General features: G+C 38.9%; 1 protein-coding gene across 2 annotated transcripts in view; it reads right to left on the bottom strand.

Annotated features, from left to right (window-relative positions):
• The window catches only part of CHST15 (carbohydrate sulfotransferase 15), an 82,854-nt gene that overhangs the window by 34,774 nt on the left and 31,153 nt on the right, over positions 1-16,927 (bottom strand). For both annotated transcript variants that reach the window (XM_059730052.1, XM_006278398.4), the window contains exon 2: positions 397-1,463. In XM_059730052.1, coding sequence (XP_059586035.1) covers positions 397-984 — 588 coding nt within the window. In that variant the 5' untranslated portion in view covers positions 985-1,463. The remainder of the gene's footprint in view (positions 1-396; positions 1,464-16,927) is intronic.

Here is a 16,927-nt window from a genome sequence, read left to right as displayed (position 1 = left end):
AAATTTGCACAACTGTCCAGCACTCCAATTACCAGACGTCCAAGAAGGCATAATAACAATTAGTTATTTAACAAGCCTACTTTTTATGCATCAGTTAAGTCACATCTGCCTAACTCCTCTGACTTGCTTTGAATACAATCAGGTATAAACACAGTATAGTTGTATAATTATAGAAGATTTCTCAGCTCTTGAAACTGAGCTAATTTATACAATCCAGCTCTTTGCCCAAAACAAATATATATATATAAGGACAGAACTTCGACAAATGTAAATCAGGAAGCTTCAGTTCCTCAGCTGGTACAAAGTGACATATCACCTGCAGTGATGCTATACTGGTTTACTTCAATTGAGCTGGACTAGAATACTTGAAATAGACACAGTTCAGTATTTACTCACATGTGGCTCTTGTTTCTTCAGGTCCTCTAAATCTGGTCGCTGTCTTATTATAAACTCAATCTTTGAAGTTATAGTTTCAATAATTAATTTAATGCTTGGATAATCTTTTATATATGAAATATTAATTTTCCAAGGCTGGTAATGGTCTTTTACATCACTAACACTTTCGTTGTCCATTAAGTTTGGATTGTTAGTAAAAGCTCCATAATGGAATGGCGATGGTATTAGCAACATGCCATGTTTGGCTCCAGTCAATATGTATGACGCCATCACTAGAGTCATTATAATCAACCCAAATATTAAGCTGCATAGCTTCCCTTTCTTCAAGCAAAATAATCCATTCCAGCTTTCACGGTGATCAGTCCTTACTTCCAAAACCGCAAGCAAGTTCATCTGCTTGCTATCAACATAGAAAGGAATTTTACTTTCTCCTTTGCACACAGGACACTTCTGGTTGTTATGATTATGCCCACGACATCTGAAACACTGTCCATGTAAGTCATTTGGTAATAATTGTATGCAGCAATTAATGCAATGCCTCATATTAATAATATTGAACTGCTGTATTAATGAGCCATGTATCAACATAAAAAAAATTTCTGATGCATACAAAATCCTTTCCCAAAAACTTGAAACAAGTTAATTCATTGCATGACTATAGGGATATTTCATAATGCAAAAATCCAGGTTCAACCCTAAGTGGCCAAATATATGCTGAAAGTGATTTATTTCTCAGTCAGAAATGAAAAAAATAAATAAATAACTGTACATGGCACATGATTTTTAAGGATTTGGCTCAGTATGGACAACTTGGTTAAACAAAACAGCAACTATGAGACTGGCTCAAGTTTTTCCCATTGAACACAGTGAGGTGGAAGAAACTTCACTGAAGAGTGTGAAAATATGCAAAAAACAAAAAGCCCTCATTGTCCTCCAATTTGTTTAGGAATACGCGAATATGTAGAAAAGTCCAAGACACTCTCAAACTACGTAGGGTCCAAAATGAAGTGCTGTCTCTGAAAGCTTCATCTTCACAAAGGCGATTTCAAAGATCGATATTGCATAACCTAAAGAAGCAGGAAATAAATATGGATAAATGTCCAACAGGTTAATTTGTTACATTAATCAGATGACTGAACAAATACATAGTAATCCACTCTACAAAAAGCTTTCTAATTAATTTAATGACACTATATCAAAAGATGGTGTGGGGGGGGAGCTACTCTATAATTACAACAGAGTTAAAATTTGGAGACAACTCAAAATTGCCACTTCATTCTCTTTCATTCATAGTTAGGGACAGATTGAGACCTCCTTGCTCACTCCAGCAACCAATTATGCCCACAAGTAAAACCGTTTACCTCAATAGCTGCTCACCAAGATGAGTAAAGGTTTTGTTACCTGCCCTTTAGTACTTCCATTCAGTGCCTAAAAGCATATGTATATTAACTCTCAATCTGAGCAAGAAACAGGGCCAGCCCACAATTTTTTGGGGCCCCCTGCCCCAGAGAAGTTAGTGGCAGAGGCGGGGGGGGAGGGTGGCAAGCAGCCAGACGTGAAGCCAGAGTCGGTGGAGGGGGGTGGCGAGTAGCTGGATCCTGGGAAGGCTTAGTTGTGGGGCCCCCTGCAGCCACGGGTTTTGCAGGATAGGACGGGCCAGCCCTGGCAAGGAAACTCTGAGAGTAGGATAGAAAGAGTAACTTGGAAAATTTGAATGGGGGTGACACTAAAAATTTATCATAAGGGTACAGGAGCTTCTATGGAGGGTAAATATGACCCAAGATATACCGAAAAGTCACAGTGACAAACTTTCAGCACTAAAGTCAGTTTCCATTTTAGAAGGCTACTTTAGCAATGAAAATGGCTAGGAATGCTGTTATGAAATGAAAACTTGGATTATCAGGATCATTTGAGAGCCAAGCCCCTGATCCAGCAAAAGCCCTTAAACAGGTTTAACTGTTAAGCATGGAAGTAGGCCCACCTGACATCATGGTAGATGGAGTTCATTTAATCCAGGGTGAAGGCTGGGTACAGCACCTCACAGAAGCACTCCTGAGCCCTGAAAAGACTTCAGTGCTCACATGCTGAGATTTACACTGGTGTTTAAGTGTGTTGCTGGATTTTGGCCCAAATCATTCACTTAAATATGTCACCACAGTTGCTAATGGAAAGCCAGTGATCAAGTCTTTTATTTAAAAACAATTTTGTTTTTTCTCTAAAATTATATTGTACATTAGTTTGTAGTGGACTCATCTACTTTTGGGAGCAGATTTGCTCCTAATGGCTCCTCCCGGGTGCTAGCCAGGTTGGCAGGGAGCATGGGGCCAGTCTCCATGAGCACAGGGCCAGGGGAGCTCTGCCAGCTTATAGAGGCAGCTGTCACCTGGCCCCATACCCATCGGGAGGGGTCCTGAAGTGCATGGGACCAGGAGACAGCTGCTGCTGCAGTTCTCCCCACACCCATGCACATGGGGACAAGCCCTGCACCCAGTAGAGCTTCCTTGCACAACCCAGAGCTGGCTGGGACCCAGAATGGACAGTTCCTGGCCAGCTCCCAGCTGCGTGGAACAGCAGGGAGATCCTGAGTCCTGGTGCTGCTCAGTCCGGGAGCCAGGAGCTGAGCAGCAACAGTATGGGGTGGGGGCCAGAGAGCTACCCCATCCCAGTTCTGCTGCTGGGACCGGAATAGTGCCAGGACTAGGGGAGTTCCCTGTCTCCTGTAGCCCTCTAGCGTAAGGGCTGACCGGCAGCAAATTTGGATAATGTAACCTACCTCACTTACTGTATGACTGGTGTGCAAAGAAAGCAAGGCATGATCCTGCCTCCTTTATGGACCCTTTTGGTGTGCTATAGAGTCCCTGGAACACACTAAGAGAGAATTCATTTTTCTCTGTACTTCCCCTGTTCCAACAATACAATGGCATGGCTACTAGGGGTGTGCGAAGCAAGCCATATTCAATTTGGATTCAGTCCAACTCAGGGGATAGTGATTCAATTTGTTGATTCGGATCACTGTCCTGATTCATTTCAGCTGAATCCAAATCTGAAGATTTGATGCTGTTTTGGAGAATCAGTGATTCGGCCACAGACACAGCTTGAAATGCTTTTTTCTACATACCTTGAGGTACCAAGTGTGGCTCAGGAACCCTAAGATGGTGGGGTGAACGGAGCCACAGGAGGACCCCAGGTGCCCCCCCAGACCTAGAAGGCACCAGTCACTGAGCCGAGGGTCGGAGGGAGGCGGCAGACCTGGAAGTGGACCAGAAGTGCTTCTGGTCTACTTCCAGGTCCACCGCTGAGTACACAAAGGGACCCCCCCCCCCCCTTCCCACGGGACGCTCCATATGCCCCATCATCACAGCGTTCACAAGCCGCCTGGTACCTTGAGGTATGTATAAAAACATTTAAAGCTGTGTATATGTCCAAATCATCAAATCTCTCCGAATCAATTTGGAGGGTTCTGATTCAATTTGGAGAAATTAAAGGGTCTCCTGATTTGATTCGGAGATTTGCCCTCCAAAATCGGGCCATATCTCTGCTTTATTGAATCAATGACCGAAGCTTCGCACAGCCCTAATGGCTACCACTTTTATGACTGGACATTTAACTGGGTTTTTTTACAAAATAATATTCTAAGGGTCAGACACTTAATCTAGAAGGTGATCTGGTTTCTGTAATTCTCTGCTATACTTCACCGAAATCCCCAACCACACAATATCTAGTCTTACCCTGTGTGCCTCTGTCATACAAAGCTTTAAAAAGCTGCGTTAGCAGGCTATGCTCAAAAATATAAATGTTGGTATATGCATATACATACACACTGTAATAATGACTTCTATAGGCTCAGAGTGAAAAGGTGTAATGATCAGTTCAGAGAGCAACTCCATCAGTAGGGAGAGCTGTTTCTTTAGCTTGGCATTATCATCTTGTCTTGACACATTATTGTTGTTTATGATCAGTGTCAAGGGGTCAAGAGCTTAGCCAAATTTTGCTCAGATTACCTATAGTGTCACAATAAATCTTTTCATTTCTATAAAATGAAGCATTGTATTATTACACAAATGAACTTCTCTGGTAAGCCAGATAAAGAATGGGTCAGGGGCACAGGGTTGTGTCAGAACAATCCAGCATAACTTTATCTTGCTCCCAAAGTTTTATTTCTTTCTTCTTACACATGTTCCCCGTGTCACATCCTGCTGGTAAGTCTCATGCCCCATTCACATATATTATCTCTTCTACATCAGACATGGTTACATTAGAAAATAAGAGCCACAGTGAGGAAAATGGACTAGAAAAAATCTTTTTAACATGTAGTCTCACAGGAGTCTAAATCACAATGTTGAGAGTTTCTGTAGCAAGTGTAGGAGACAAAATAACTTCCCCAAAAATATAACTGAATTCTCTTTTCCAGCCCCGGCTAAGGCAGCCTCAATGTTAACCTGAGCAACAAAAGGATCATAAGTACACCATTTATAAAAATATTGTATTCCAGAGGCTCTGAAATATCTCTGCACATTGGCTAACTGAATACAACTCCTGTACAAGACAGACACAGGGCATCCAATTTCCCCATAAAAAAAACATATTAAATGATTGCAGATAAACGCAGAGATAGCAGAGAAGAGAGTTTAAAGAGTTCAAAAGGGCTGTGGTCCTATCTGAGCAGAACATTAACTTTTGTCCCGTGGGGAGAAGAGGATGAAACTCTACTTAATTAAATTATTTTAAATTGAATTAATTTGTATCATAATTAGCCTTCACTAAGACAGAGAACTTCCTAGTAGATTTTATAACATCCCTAAATGCTCAAAGCTATGTTTTCACTATTTAAATGGAAGTTATTTTTCAAGTCACCTTAAGAATATGAAATAGGAAAGTGTCTGGCCATTTGGATTGCAAATCAAAGAATGATTCAGCAGTACCAGAGTGCACAAAATGAAATAAAGCACAACTGCAATTCAGAATGAGACCATCCTGTCCTGTCCATATAAGTTCTGATAATAAAAACATCAACCCTGGTGCAGACATGCAGTCTTTGTGATCTCCTGCTTCAACTACTACAATAATCTCCTAATTTCTTGTCCTAACAGCGCCGCCAGCTACAACTAACATCACTTTATTCTTGCATATTCTTAACTGTGTTGTGTTTTTAAACCACTGCTGTCCCTTTCAAGACATGGCACAAATTCTTTTCCACCTGCCTTCCAGATAGTTTCACTCTACTTCTTCCTTTGCACCGAAGCTTCTAGTCCACATCATTTTTTTTTACTTCTTTCATAAACACCTTCATCGATGACAACCTCTATGACTGGCATTTTCTCCCTGGGCTGCCATATTGGGGAGTCATGCAGACACTCACATTTACAAAGTGTGTATACTGCACTGCTTTGACACTTACCCATCACTCAATTATCCTGTTGCATTCTTAATATGTGTGAGTACATAACACTTAAAATCAACAAAGCCCTGAACTGTGGGGTTTGAAACCAAGATAAAGTATAACAGCGAGGAATGGCAATCCAGAAAAAGCATTGCATAGGTTACTGAGCACAAGGGTGGAAAAGGTGAAAGACGGCACGGTAACCTTGCTTATAAGCATGCATCTTGCAAACCTATTTTTTTATTTAACAGCTGTGTGTATGTATTTTCATATGGTACATACTAACAGTAGAAACAATATAAATCAGTATAAAGAATGAAGGTGGATGTGAAGGATAACTGATGAAAGCAAGTCCTATGTTGGGTTATGAAGTCAACACAAAGCTGAAAATTAAAAAGGCTCAAGCCTGCAATATCATAATGATATTGCAGATGAACAATTGCACCATAGTATTAATAAATTACCCAAGCAATACTAAGTTGCAAATAAAGGGACAACAATTGTGTTCTTGGAAACAGATGGTCTTATTGGCTTGAATATACTGATGACAATGAATTTACGATAAGCTTCTCTAGCTATAGTTTGCATCTGGTTGGTTGATTACATCAGGGGTTATCAACTGGGGGTATACATACCCCTGGGGATACTTTGAAAGGTCCCAGGGGGTATGCAGGGGCAGGCAGGGATGGAGCGCCGCCAACCCACGCCACTGCCTCACGAGAACAGGGCTAGGGTGGGGCGAGAGCAGGGCTGCACAGACACTATGCTGCCGCTGCTCGCCATGCCCCTGCTCTGCTTCTGGCGCTTGCCACCTCCCCCCAACACTTAGCGTCCAGCTGCTCACCACCCCCTCCCCACCGCCACCACTCAGCATCCAGCTGCTCACCACCCTGCCCCCCCACTCCATGTCCAGCTGCTCATCACTCCCCCTCCCTTATTAAAAAAGGTGCACTTATTAAAAAAAGTTGAAAACCCCTGGATTAAATCATAAATTTTCTGATGGGGTTCAGGTACTCAGTAATACCAGTAACAATTTTTGCTATTTTGTCTTTATTTCCTTTTTCAAGGAATTTTTTTTTTAAATCCCTTCATGAAGGAACAGAGTAACTGCTATATAATGCAAAAGTAGCCATGTTAATTGCTAATTACAGTAACATAAATTTATAACCAGTGACTAATGCAAGACCTGGTGGGACATTTTAAGACTATAAGGTCCCAAATCTAATTTTATTTCTTCCAAATCCTTCTCAAAACTAACATACTGAGTAGCTCAGGCAATGAGAGTAAGCTCATAAAGTCCAAGTCACCCAATTCATACAGCTAGAGGGTGCACATTTTTTTCCCCAAATTCCATATTAATGGTCAAGGAACAGGATGTGAGGCGAACTGACATGTTGTTTTTGACACTTCTAGAATTTGTTATTTGATAGCCAAACTTTCAAGAGATCTTCATAGATTCAATTAAAGATCTGGTTATTAAATTACATAAAAATAAAAGCATTTATACAGTATCATATGGGTGCTTAATTATTATGTATATGACCATGAGTAGCTTCATTAATGTCAATGGAATTACTCGGGTAAATAATGAATTAAATAATTAACCAAAGTATTCACAAGATCAGGGCCTCAAAAGAACTTAGCATATAACCACACAAGCAAACAGAAGACATGGCATAACCATTTATGGACTAGACCATAACACAAAAAAAGTTAAATGAAGCATGCCTAAAAGAAATTAGTTTTGAGGAGAGCACTGCCTGATTTTGATAAAAGACTGACTGGTAAGAAAGATCAAATCAGTCTCAATAGTGTAACATACAAAAACAAGAAACTTATTCTTGTAAACCCTTGCATATTGTAAAGAATCTGGAAGAATATAGGAATGCTATTGGGGGAAAAAAATCAAGTGAGAGTGAACACGGGTACAGTGTTTTACTGGCTAAATCAGTGAAAGGACAGAGAAGAGTTCAAGACTTAAACTTGGATTGCCTCCTTTATGGGGAAGGATACTAGGCTCATCCATTGTTAAAGAGAAAGCTAGAAGAGAAGTAGCTTTGTTTTGTATTTCAGATGGATTTTGTTCAATATCTTCATCAATGACCTGGAAGATGGGATGGAGTGCACTCTCAGCAAGTCTGCAGTTGACGCCAAGCTGGGGGGAGTAGCAGCTACACTGGAGGGTAGGGCTAGGATTCAGAGTGACTTAGAGCACTGGACCAAAAGAAATCTTATAAGGTTCAATAAGGACAAGTGCAAAGTGCTGTACTTAGAATGGAACAATCCCATGCACCAGTACAGGCTTGGGGCTGACTGGCTAGGCAGCAGCTCTGCAGAAAAGGACCTAGCGGGGTTACAGTGGATAATAAGCTGAATATGAGTCAACAGTTGTGAAGAAAGCTAATGGCATACTGGGCTACATTGGTAGGTGTGTTGATCAAGAGAAGAGATTCTTCCCCTCTATTTATCACTGTTGTGTCCAGTTTTGGGCCCCCCCCTACAGAAAGGATGAGAACAAATTGGAGACAGTCCAGCAGAGGGCAATGAAAACAGTTGGGGGACTGGGCAAAAGGCTTGATATCAGGAGGCATTACTTAGAGCTGCCAGGCTCTGGAATGAGCTCCCAAGGGAGGTGGTGCTCTCCCCTACCTTGGGGGTCTTCAAGAGCAGGTTGGATAGATATCTGGCTGGAGTATTATGATCCCAGCACTCATACCTGCCCAGGGCAGGGAGTCAGACTTGATGATCTGTTCAGGTCCCTTCTGACCCTAGATACTATGAAACTATAAAACCATGAAACTAAACTATGAAACTTATAAGGGGAGGCTGAGGGAAATGGGCTTATTTAGTCTAGAGAAGAGAAGACTGAGGAGGGATTTAACAGCAACCTTCAACTGCCTGAAGGGTTGTTCTAAAGAGGATGGAGCAAGACTGTTCTCAGTGGCGGCAACTGACAGAACAAGATGCAGCTGGTGATGCAAGATGGTCTCAAGTTGCAGCAAGGGAAGTTTAAATTAGATATTAGGAAAAACATTCTTACTGAGAGGTTGTGGAATCACCATCCTTGGAGGTTTCTAAGATCTGGCTAGACAAAGCCTTGGCTGAGTTGACCTGCCTTGAACAAGGGGTTGAACAAGATGACCTCCTGAGGTCCCTTCCAACCCTAATTTTCTATGATTTCTATGAAATGAGGCATCTGAGTAATGATGTTCAACACAGAGATAGAGAGGAGACTAGACAAAGAGATATTATATTCAGAAAAGTGGATCTGGGAATTATCCACTGACAGTCAATGAAATAATAGGAGGAAATGCAGTTCCCAAGTAAAAATGTGTAGAAGGATCCTGAGGACCACCCAGAGATAAACAGACAGGAAAGGAAGAAGCTACCGACCAGTTACATCAATGGTTATTAAGAGTCATGCTGCCAAGTTTCTCCACAGCCACAGAAATAATCATATGCTATAGGGCACCTCTATACAACATCCATACTTGAGTCAAGTCCTCCGGTACAGAGCTAACTTCTTAATCTGTTCCCATGCCGCTTTTTTGTACCTTGTTTTCTTATATTCTCAGAGGACCAGGTGGTACACATCGCCTATATAAAAGATTGATCTTATTTTCCAAACCATTGCTAAGTGAGAACTAGGACCTTTTTAAAATAATACTAATTGCAGGTTTATCTTAGATGTTGCTACAGGACCCACTCAAGACTTGAGCAAGAGGATATTTGACATTAATTCTCAAATTGAAAAAGGAGCTGTCAAAAACACATTACTGAATGAAGAGCTTAGGATCTTCAGGAAACTACACAAGGCTTTGAAGTCCCATGAAATTTATGTCCATTTGTATGTTAATAAAATGAATTGAAATTTATTGAACTCTTATCAAATGGACATACTTTTTATGTAATTCCAATATAAACATTATGAACTGGAGAAGAAATCATGTTAACTCCTTCTTTGACAGATGCAAAAAATGCTTCAATAGGAAACTGTTATGCAAAAAACTCCCCAAAGCCATGTTTACTCCATACCAAGGCTATATCAATCATACCAGGCATGCAACTGGAAATGTAAGGTTCTAACTCCAAGCATAATACAGAATCTTATTATTGATCAGTATGAAGACCTGTTATTGGGCAGTATAACATACTACTGGACTAATTGAACAAAAACAAAATGTATTTTTTATAACTCTTCGATGCACATATAGCATATACTACATTCCACTATCTTCTTGTAATGACATAACTAACTACAAAGCACATACAGAAGTTTGGAGCTAATTCCCTATTTCAATAATTCTTTCCTTGCTAAGCAATTTTAATTAAGTTCATACTTGAAGCTTTCACTATGAAATCCAGAAAAGTTGGAACAAACTTTACAGTGAAGACAGTAGCTCTACACATGAATACTGGAACCTTTTGGGCACATAACTAGCCTGTATTTTCCTTCTATTGTAAGGTTGTCTCAGTTAGTGGCATTTATCATACATTCTGTATCTTCCTTTTAACACTACCAAAGCACAATCATGACCATGAATGTATTTTCAACTTTTATTTTCACTATATTTAAGGAGGACATGAATTTTAGCCACTGAAAGATCATGAAACACTAGAGTTGACAATAAAATATTTGCGTCTTACTTTTATGCTCCTCATAGTAAAATTGCTATCAATTCCTTGGCAGAATATTACTTGACATAGTTGAAAAGTAGTTTCTTTGGATATTCTTGAATAATATAGCATGTAATTTCTTCCTATTACAATTAATGGTACACTATTAATACTACACTTACAGTCATGGCCATATAATATTTGACTTTTGTGTATAAAAGTATACCAGGCTTAGCCACAGAATGGGAATCTGTATAAACCTCCAAAGTACCTGTATCCAGCAAGCAGTCCTTGCAAAATGGATACAGCTGAGAATCAAGGCAGCAATAAGCATAGGGTGTGAAAAAGTAATACATACTGGAGGCAAAAAGATAAAAAAGCACTGTTTTAAGAGACTTGAACAATGTTATCACATTGGTTTTTAAGCAAGAATTGCCCTATTAATAAGAAATAGATGCACACTCATGAACAAACCTGTTAAGTGATCAGGTATTTAACAAAACAATTGACAAGAGGAGACCCTCCTCATCAGTTCCCTGCTACTACTAACTCCTGGATAAACCTATTTTGTATTGGTTTCACTGGCCTGTCATATAGGACTAAGCTGGGTTGAACTGGGAGGTGCCATATATAAAGTATACATGTAAAGCGTATGTGTGCGTGTGCACATATATGTATGCATATGAAATACTTACATGCACAAACACACACACACACACACACACTTCAGTTAGTCTAAGGTGCACATCTACCCTGACTCCTGCTTGAACTGGGAGCGGTCAGAGAGAGGCATTTTGCAAGTAGTACTACCTGGTAAGAACCTGGCATGCTAGCTAGGCCCAGTGTGAATAAGAACCTTATAATAGAAATGTAGTTAACATGGAATATCTCCTAGCTTCTGCCCCTTATGATGAACAAAAGCATGAAATGCAATAAAAAATAAGCTTAAATCAGCAATATCAAATAAGTAAGATCATTTGCAAGTCTATTTTTCTATTCCGGTATCTAGAATGAAGAGAAATAGATCTTTAAAATCTTTCTAAGCAAAATGTTTTGAAGAATTTTCCCCTTTTTCTGACATAATTGTAAGGAAACCCAAATATAATAAAAATGTTCACAAAAATAAATTGTTTTAATATGCTAAGTAAATCTTTTACTCATCTATTTAAATGAGAAAGTAGATTCCATTTACATTTATTGATCAGCTTTCTGTTCTTAATATTTGTTTTACATTGTCTGTTTTGGATAACTGCTTAAAATACAAGTCTGACCAAAGCCGCAATGCCAAATGTTAGCATTGTTACTCCTAAGTATATAAAACCATAGAAAAGTAGGGCTTGAAAGGACCTCAGGGGATCAGCTAGTCCAAAACCTGTTCAAACTAGGATCATCCCTAACTAAACTATCCCAATCAAGTGTTTAAGTGTTTGCTCAACATCTGATGAACATATATGTAGGAATACTAGATGAGTCTGAACAGGAAATCCTGGCTCAGGATCTCCCTTGTATTCCATTTACAACACCTTGTGGCAGGTTTGTTGTGGGGTAAGAAATTATGCAGACACCAGGGGAAAAAAGTGCTGGAAAATAATCCAACAGCATGTTATGCTGCAATGCCCGCATATGGCATATGGATTCACATAAATTATGAGGGTATGCAAGGGAGAGGGGAAAAAAATCAGTCTCATTTGCAATGCTGTACGTACAGCCAAAGACGGTGTCAGCAAAGGTCGTTCCCTGCACAGAAAGTGCAGAAAGCACGGGTGAAGGAAGCAAACTTAATAAGCAAAAGATGTCAGCCAGGCATAGATAATGATACTTGATAAAGTTACTATTTACTAAGCATCAGCAGATGCTCAGTGCTGTACAACCATAATAAGATACCCCCAAGGTGATTACAATCGTAGTTTAGATAGCATTATCTGGTGGAACATTAAGCTGAGCATCTTTCATTTATGTAGCTTCTGGCTGAAATAATAGTCTTTAAATTCTTCGGTTCTGATACTCCATTTCCCACCCCAGCCACCACCTTGCTCCCAGTATTACTTTAGAAGTTTCACTTGCATTAATGAACCAGTTTGTCAGAACAAAAAGTTAAAAAGTAACAAAAGGAAGTTCCTGTTCACACAGCATGTAATGAAAGTGTGGAACTCATTGCCACAAGATGTTTTCTACATTGACAATTTAGCCAGACTGAAAAAAGGGATTGGACAGATTCTTAGAGGAATAGTGCATGTGTAACTACTGAGTACGGGAGTTAGGGACACAGCCTCTGAATCAGAACTTCCTAGATCTTACATGCTAGAGGCTGGAAGTCAGAGAAGAACAGTGGAAAAAAACCTGGTCATATACTCCCTTTTACTCCTTGGGAAAGCTGTATTCTAATTAATTTACAAAAAGATAATAAGTCCCTCAAAGTGAAAAAGGTGTTCACAGATATATCATGATAAAATTTCTATAGGTTACCTGCAAAAATAAAAGGGTTCTTTGTTTGTTTGCTTGTTGAAACCCTCAATAGCATTTTTCATTATTTTTAAACAACTGAAAATCAGCGTCAGCTGAAAGCAAGAGAAGCATAAAAGAAACCCCTTCCCGTTTCTTGTTTGCAGAACATGCTCTGACCTAGGTCAGTAGCCAGTCCAGTTGTTACTATACGGTCGCACACCAGCTCCCTTAGTGACATGAATTGTGATGATCGTAATTTTTCTGACAAGAAAAAGCCTGAAAACACCATAATCACTAACAATATCAGGGGAAAGGGCAGGGATTGAACAGAAATGAAGACTGAATTTGTTTTTTCCTCTCAGACAGGCTATCTCCAAAACAAGCGGAGTTACCCCCAGCAGAGGGCAATAAAGGAAAATTTGGTCTCTCCAGACCAAGCTGAAGTGGTCTGGCACCTCAGGGGTGCACACCCTACTTAACAAGTATAAAAGAATAAAGAAGAGAATGCAGCTGATTTTCTTTCTGCTGGATGTTATTTGCATTTGGCTTCTAAAATTAACATTTTAATAATAAATTTTGCCTGAACTCACAGCTATTTACTTCAGGGCAAGCCACTCATACCCACCCCCCTACCCCCGGCTAAAAAAAAAAAAAAAAGAAAAAAAAATCAACGATATAAGGAATAGCTGACCTCTGCAATCACACCGCATTAATGGTTTTGAAAATGCATATGATTGCATGGTCCTACTAATGGTTTTGAAAATGCACATGATTCATTAAGAGGGTCAGGAACCCTTGGCGCACATCTTGCTTCCTCATTTGCTAAAAAAAAAAAAAAGTACAGAACTCATCCCCCATACAAAAACAAAATGTAACCAGTATTAATGCCTGTCAAACGATTTCCTTAAGATAGGAGCTAACAACGTCTAGCTTTCAAAAGCTAGAGCGTAATGGTCAAATCTCTCTCTCTCTCTCTCACACACGTTAACACACGCACACACACTGCTTAACAGTTGTTGCAATTTAAAAACTTGCCATTATCATTTAATGGTAAATCCTAAAGTCCTTCATAAAGGCAACAAACATTTATAAATTCAATAGTTTTACCCAAGTAAAACTTCACGATTAATACATTAAATCTGCCCTTACAGATTTAATCCAAGGATGTTCTAATTCTTAGTCATAAATATAGTAGGAAGTGAAATAGTGGACCAAGCTCTCGATTTGTATCAATTTACAAATTCCACTGAATCTGAAGTATTTACAGAAGCATAAACCAGGGGGGGAGACCTGGCTCACACGTTCTGTACCTATTTCTTAAACAAAGCATAATAGTTTCAGAGCTTTATTCTCTTTGGAATTGCACTATTTTTTAGAACTATTCAATCCCCTCTTCTCCCCACCATAATTTTATATTGTGTTGAGATTTCCCATTGATCATTAAAAAGAATGTTATTTCTGAAATTAAACATTTTAATAATTTAATTTTAATAAATGACAACTGATTTTAAAGCAGAAAAAAATTTCAGTAAAAAAAAAAAAAAAACTTGCATCCATCTGTATTTTTATCCCCACCCTTTTTCTGATTTACATCCATGTAGAATTGGACCCACAAATAAAAATTTGTGGCTTCTCTGATAAACTCCATTACTATACTGCAACACCACAAGCAGATCCTTCTAACAAGTCTTCTGCATTCAGGAGTACAGAGAGGGACGTACCTAAAAAAATACTTACAAAATGCTTAAAGCAATATTCACTCAGTGGCCAAGTCTTGCACAAGGTCCTCTCTCAAAACTTATTGCTGTTTAAGACTGACATCAAAGATTTTAAGTGGCAAAAGCTTTTGGCAGGTTCTTGTCACTGAAATAAATTTTACCCAGAGACATTCTACAGGTAGGCACAGAGAAAAAAAAATATCACTGAAAATCACCTTACTCATGATAAGAATCCCTTGCGCATGTGAATCCGATCCCAGCTAGAATATTCATGTCTTTTATTTAAAAAATACACGGCCAGATTTTGTTCTCTCTCTCCAACGTGCAAGGTAACTAAGACCACAATATCTACTACAATATCTTAGTTTTTCTACTTTTTAACTGTAATGTGTAAAATTCTAGTAATTTATCTTCTGTCATAACTTAGTTTTTATGCCTTTCACACTGTTTTTCACTCCTGAAACACAGAATAAAAAAAAAAAATGTGCATACAATACTAGAAATTAATCTTTACATAATTACCCCAACTGTCCACCTCCCTGGAAGGACATGCATATAAACCACCATGATTAGTAAAGAGCTTCAAAAACTGTCATGTGTGGTCAAAGTTTAATAGTTTTCCATTCTCACATGCCCTCAGAGAGAGCTTCTTAGTACATCTGATGCTATCCTCGAGGTCATACCACAAAGCTAGAGGCAGTCTAAAGAATGCATTTCATTTGGATCAGTCATTCTTTTCTCATAAAAAGCAATTTGGACACAGATGTCAAACCTCAGACTTTCAAACTAAAATTAGAAATCAATCGGCATACACTGCACCTATTTGACTACCATTGCCCCATACTTCAACTGCCCCATTAGTAATGAGGATTAAGTAAGCAAAGACCAATCAAGACATTTCATAAATGATATAAAATACTTATTTATGAGAATTAACTTGCATTTCTCCACAGGCAGCATATGAGGATCTAGAATAACAGTCAGCATTCCAGGCAAAGGTAAAGGAACCACTGAAAATAAGCTAAAATGCACATTCATTTTAATTCAATACTTAATTTGCACATTCACTGATTTAGTATCAACAAGAATTCTTGGAAGTAAATTTGTTGCTTATTTTCCTTGGCTAAGGGACAAAATGAGAAGAGCCAGAATCCCCCACAGTGAGAGCAAAGCACTTGTATACACAACTTCAGCTGGAGAAGGCAAAAGCTGTATGATGGATCCAGCTCTGCACTAACTTATTTCTATTAAATTTTTAATAGGCTCTACCAATCATTTAAGTTTCCTTATCCACACAGGATATCATCTCTAAGTGCATTACTCTCCTGTAATAGAAATTCTTGCCAACGTGCTCTTCTAAAAAATAAATCACACTATCACCCTGTGTATCAGCAAAATTCCTGTTAAGAGGAATAAAATAAAGAAAAGAGATAAAGTCTCATGAAACTTGAAGATTGGGTCTGTTATGAAGCTCTTCCACTCAGGATATTTTTATCATCACAGTTTATAGTGTTTCAGGTTTGCAGGCAGGGACTGCTACTGCACAGAAGAAGACTATACACCCTGTGTGTCTTGCAGTTTTGATGTAATCAAACTAAACAAGGAATATTTATCTTGAGAAAACTTCAGAGACAAAGAATTGGCCCAGTATTGACAGAGTTCACTTATTTAATACAAGTTATTTTCATGGTGCCTTTCTTTCTGTCCCACTTCATTTCCAAACTTCCAAGATTCCTCTAAGGAACAGATAGATCTTCTGCAGCACATGGTTGCAAACAGATGAAACTTCCTTTCCACACCAAATATAAAACACAGCTTGGTGGAAAATGTATTTGTTCCTATCCCATCCACACAGGGAAATGTTCCTTTCAGTCATTTGGTCTGGCTAGGCTGATGAGGTCCACAAGACAACAAAAACACAGATATAACTATAAAGTCCTTAATATTAGCAGATGACTACAGCATTTGTTACCCATTACAGGAATCACGAGCCCCCTGAACCACCCCCTGCTCTCCCAGCCCCCTTAAGTTTGCATAAAATTCACTTTTTTATATTGCAAACAGGAAATAATTAATTACATTTATTTTTATGTGGCACATTACTTCTGTAAGCTAATTATCACTTGATGTGCTTGTATCTCCTTGCATCAATCAGGAGTTAGTCAAAACAGAAGTGTTCAGGTTTCTTGGATAAGTTTGACTAGAACTAGATCCAATGGTACATATTTGTAATGTTTTTACTGGGGGCAAATTTATTAAAACAAGGACTTTTTTTGAAAGCAAGGTCACATGAATTCAACACCAGAAAACTCAAAACTGAAACATAAGGATCAAAATATTGAAAAGAATTTCCATGCTGTTGCTTTGTAGC

This window comes from Alligator mississippiensis, chromosome 6, assembly GCF_030867095.1.
Source record: "Alligator mississippiensis isolate rAllMis1 chromosome 6, rAllMis1, whole genome shotgun sequence".
Taxonomy (NCBI): Eukaryota; Metazoa; Chordata; order Crocodylia; family Alligatoridae; genus Alligator; species Alligator mississippiensis.
Note: the sequence above shows the minus strand (reverse complement) of the source record. Positions and strands in the feature narration are given on the sequence as shown.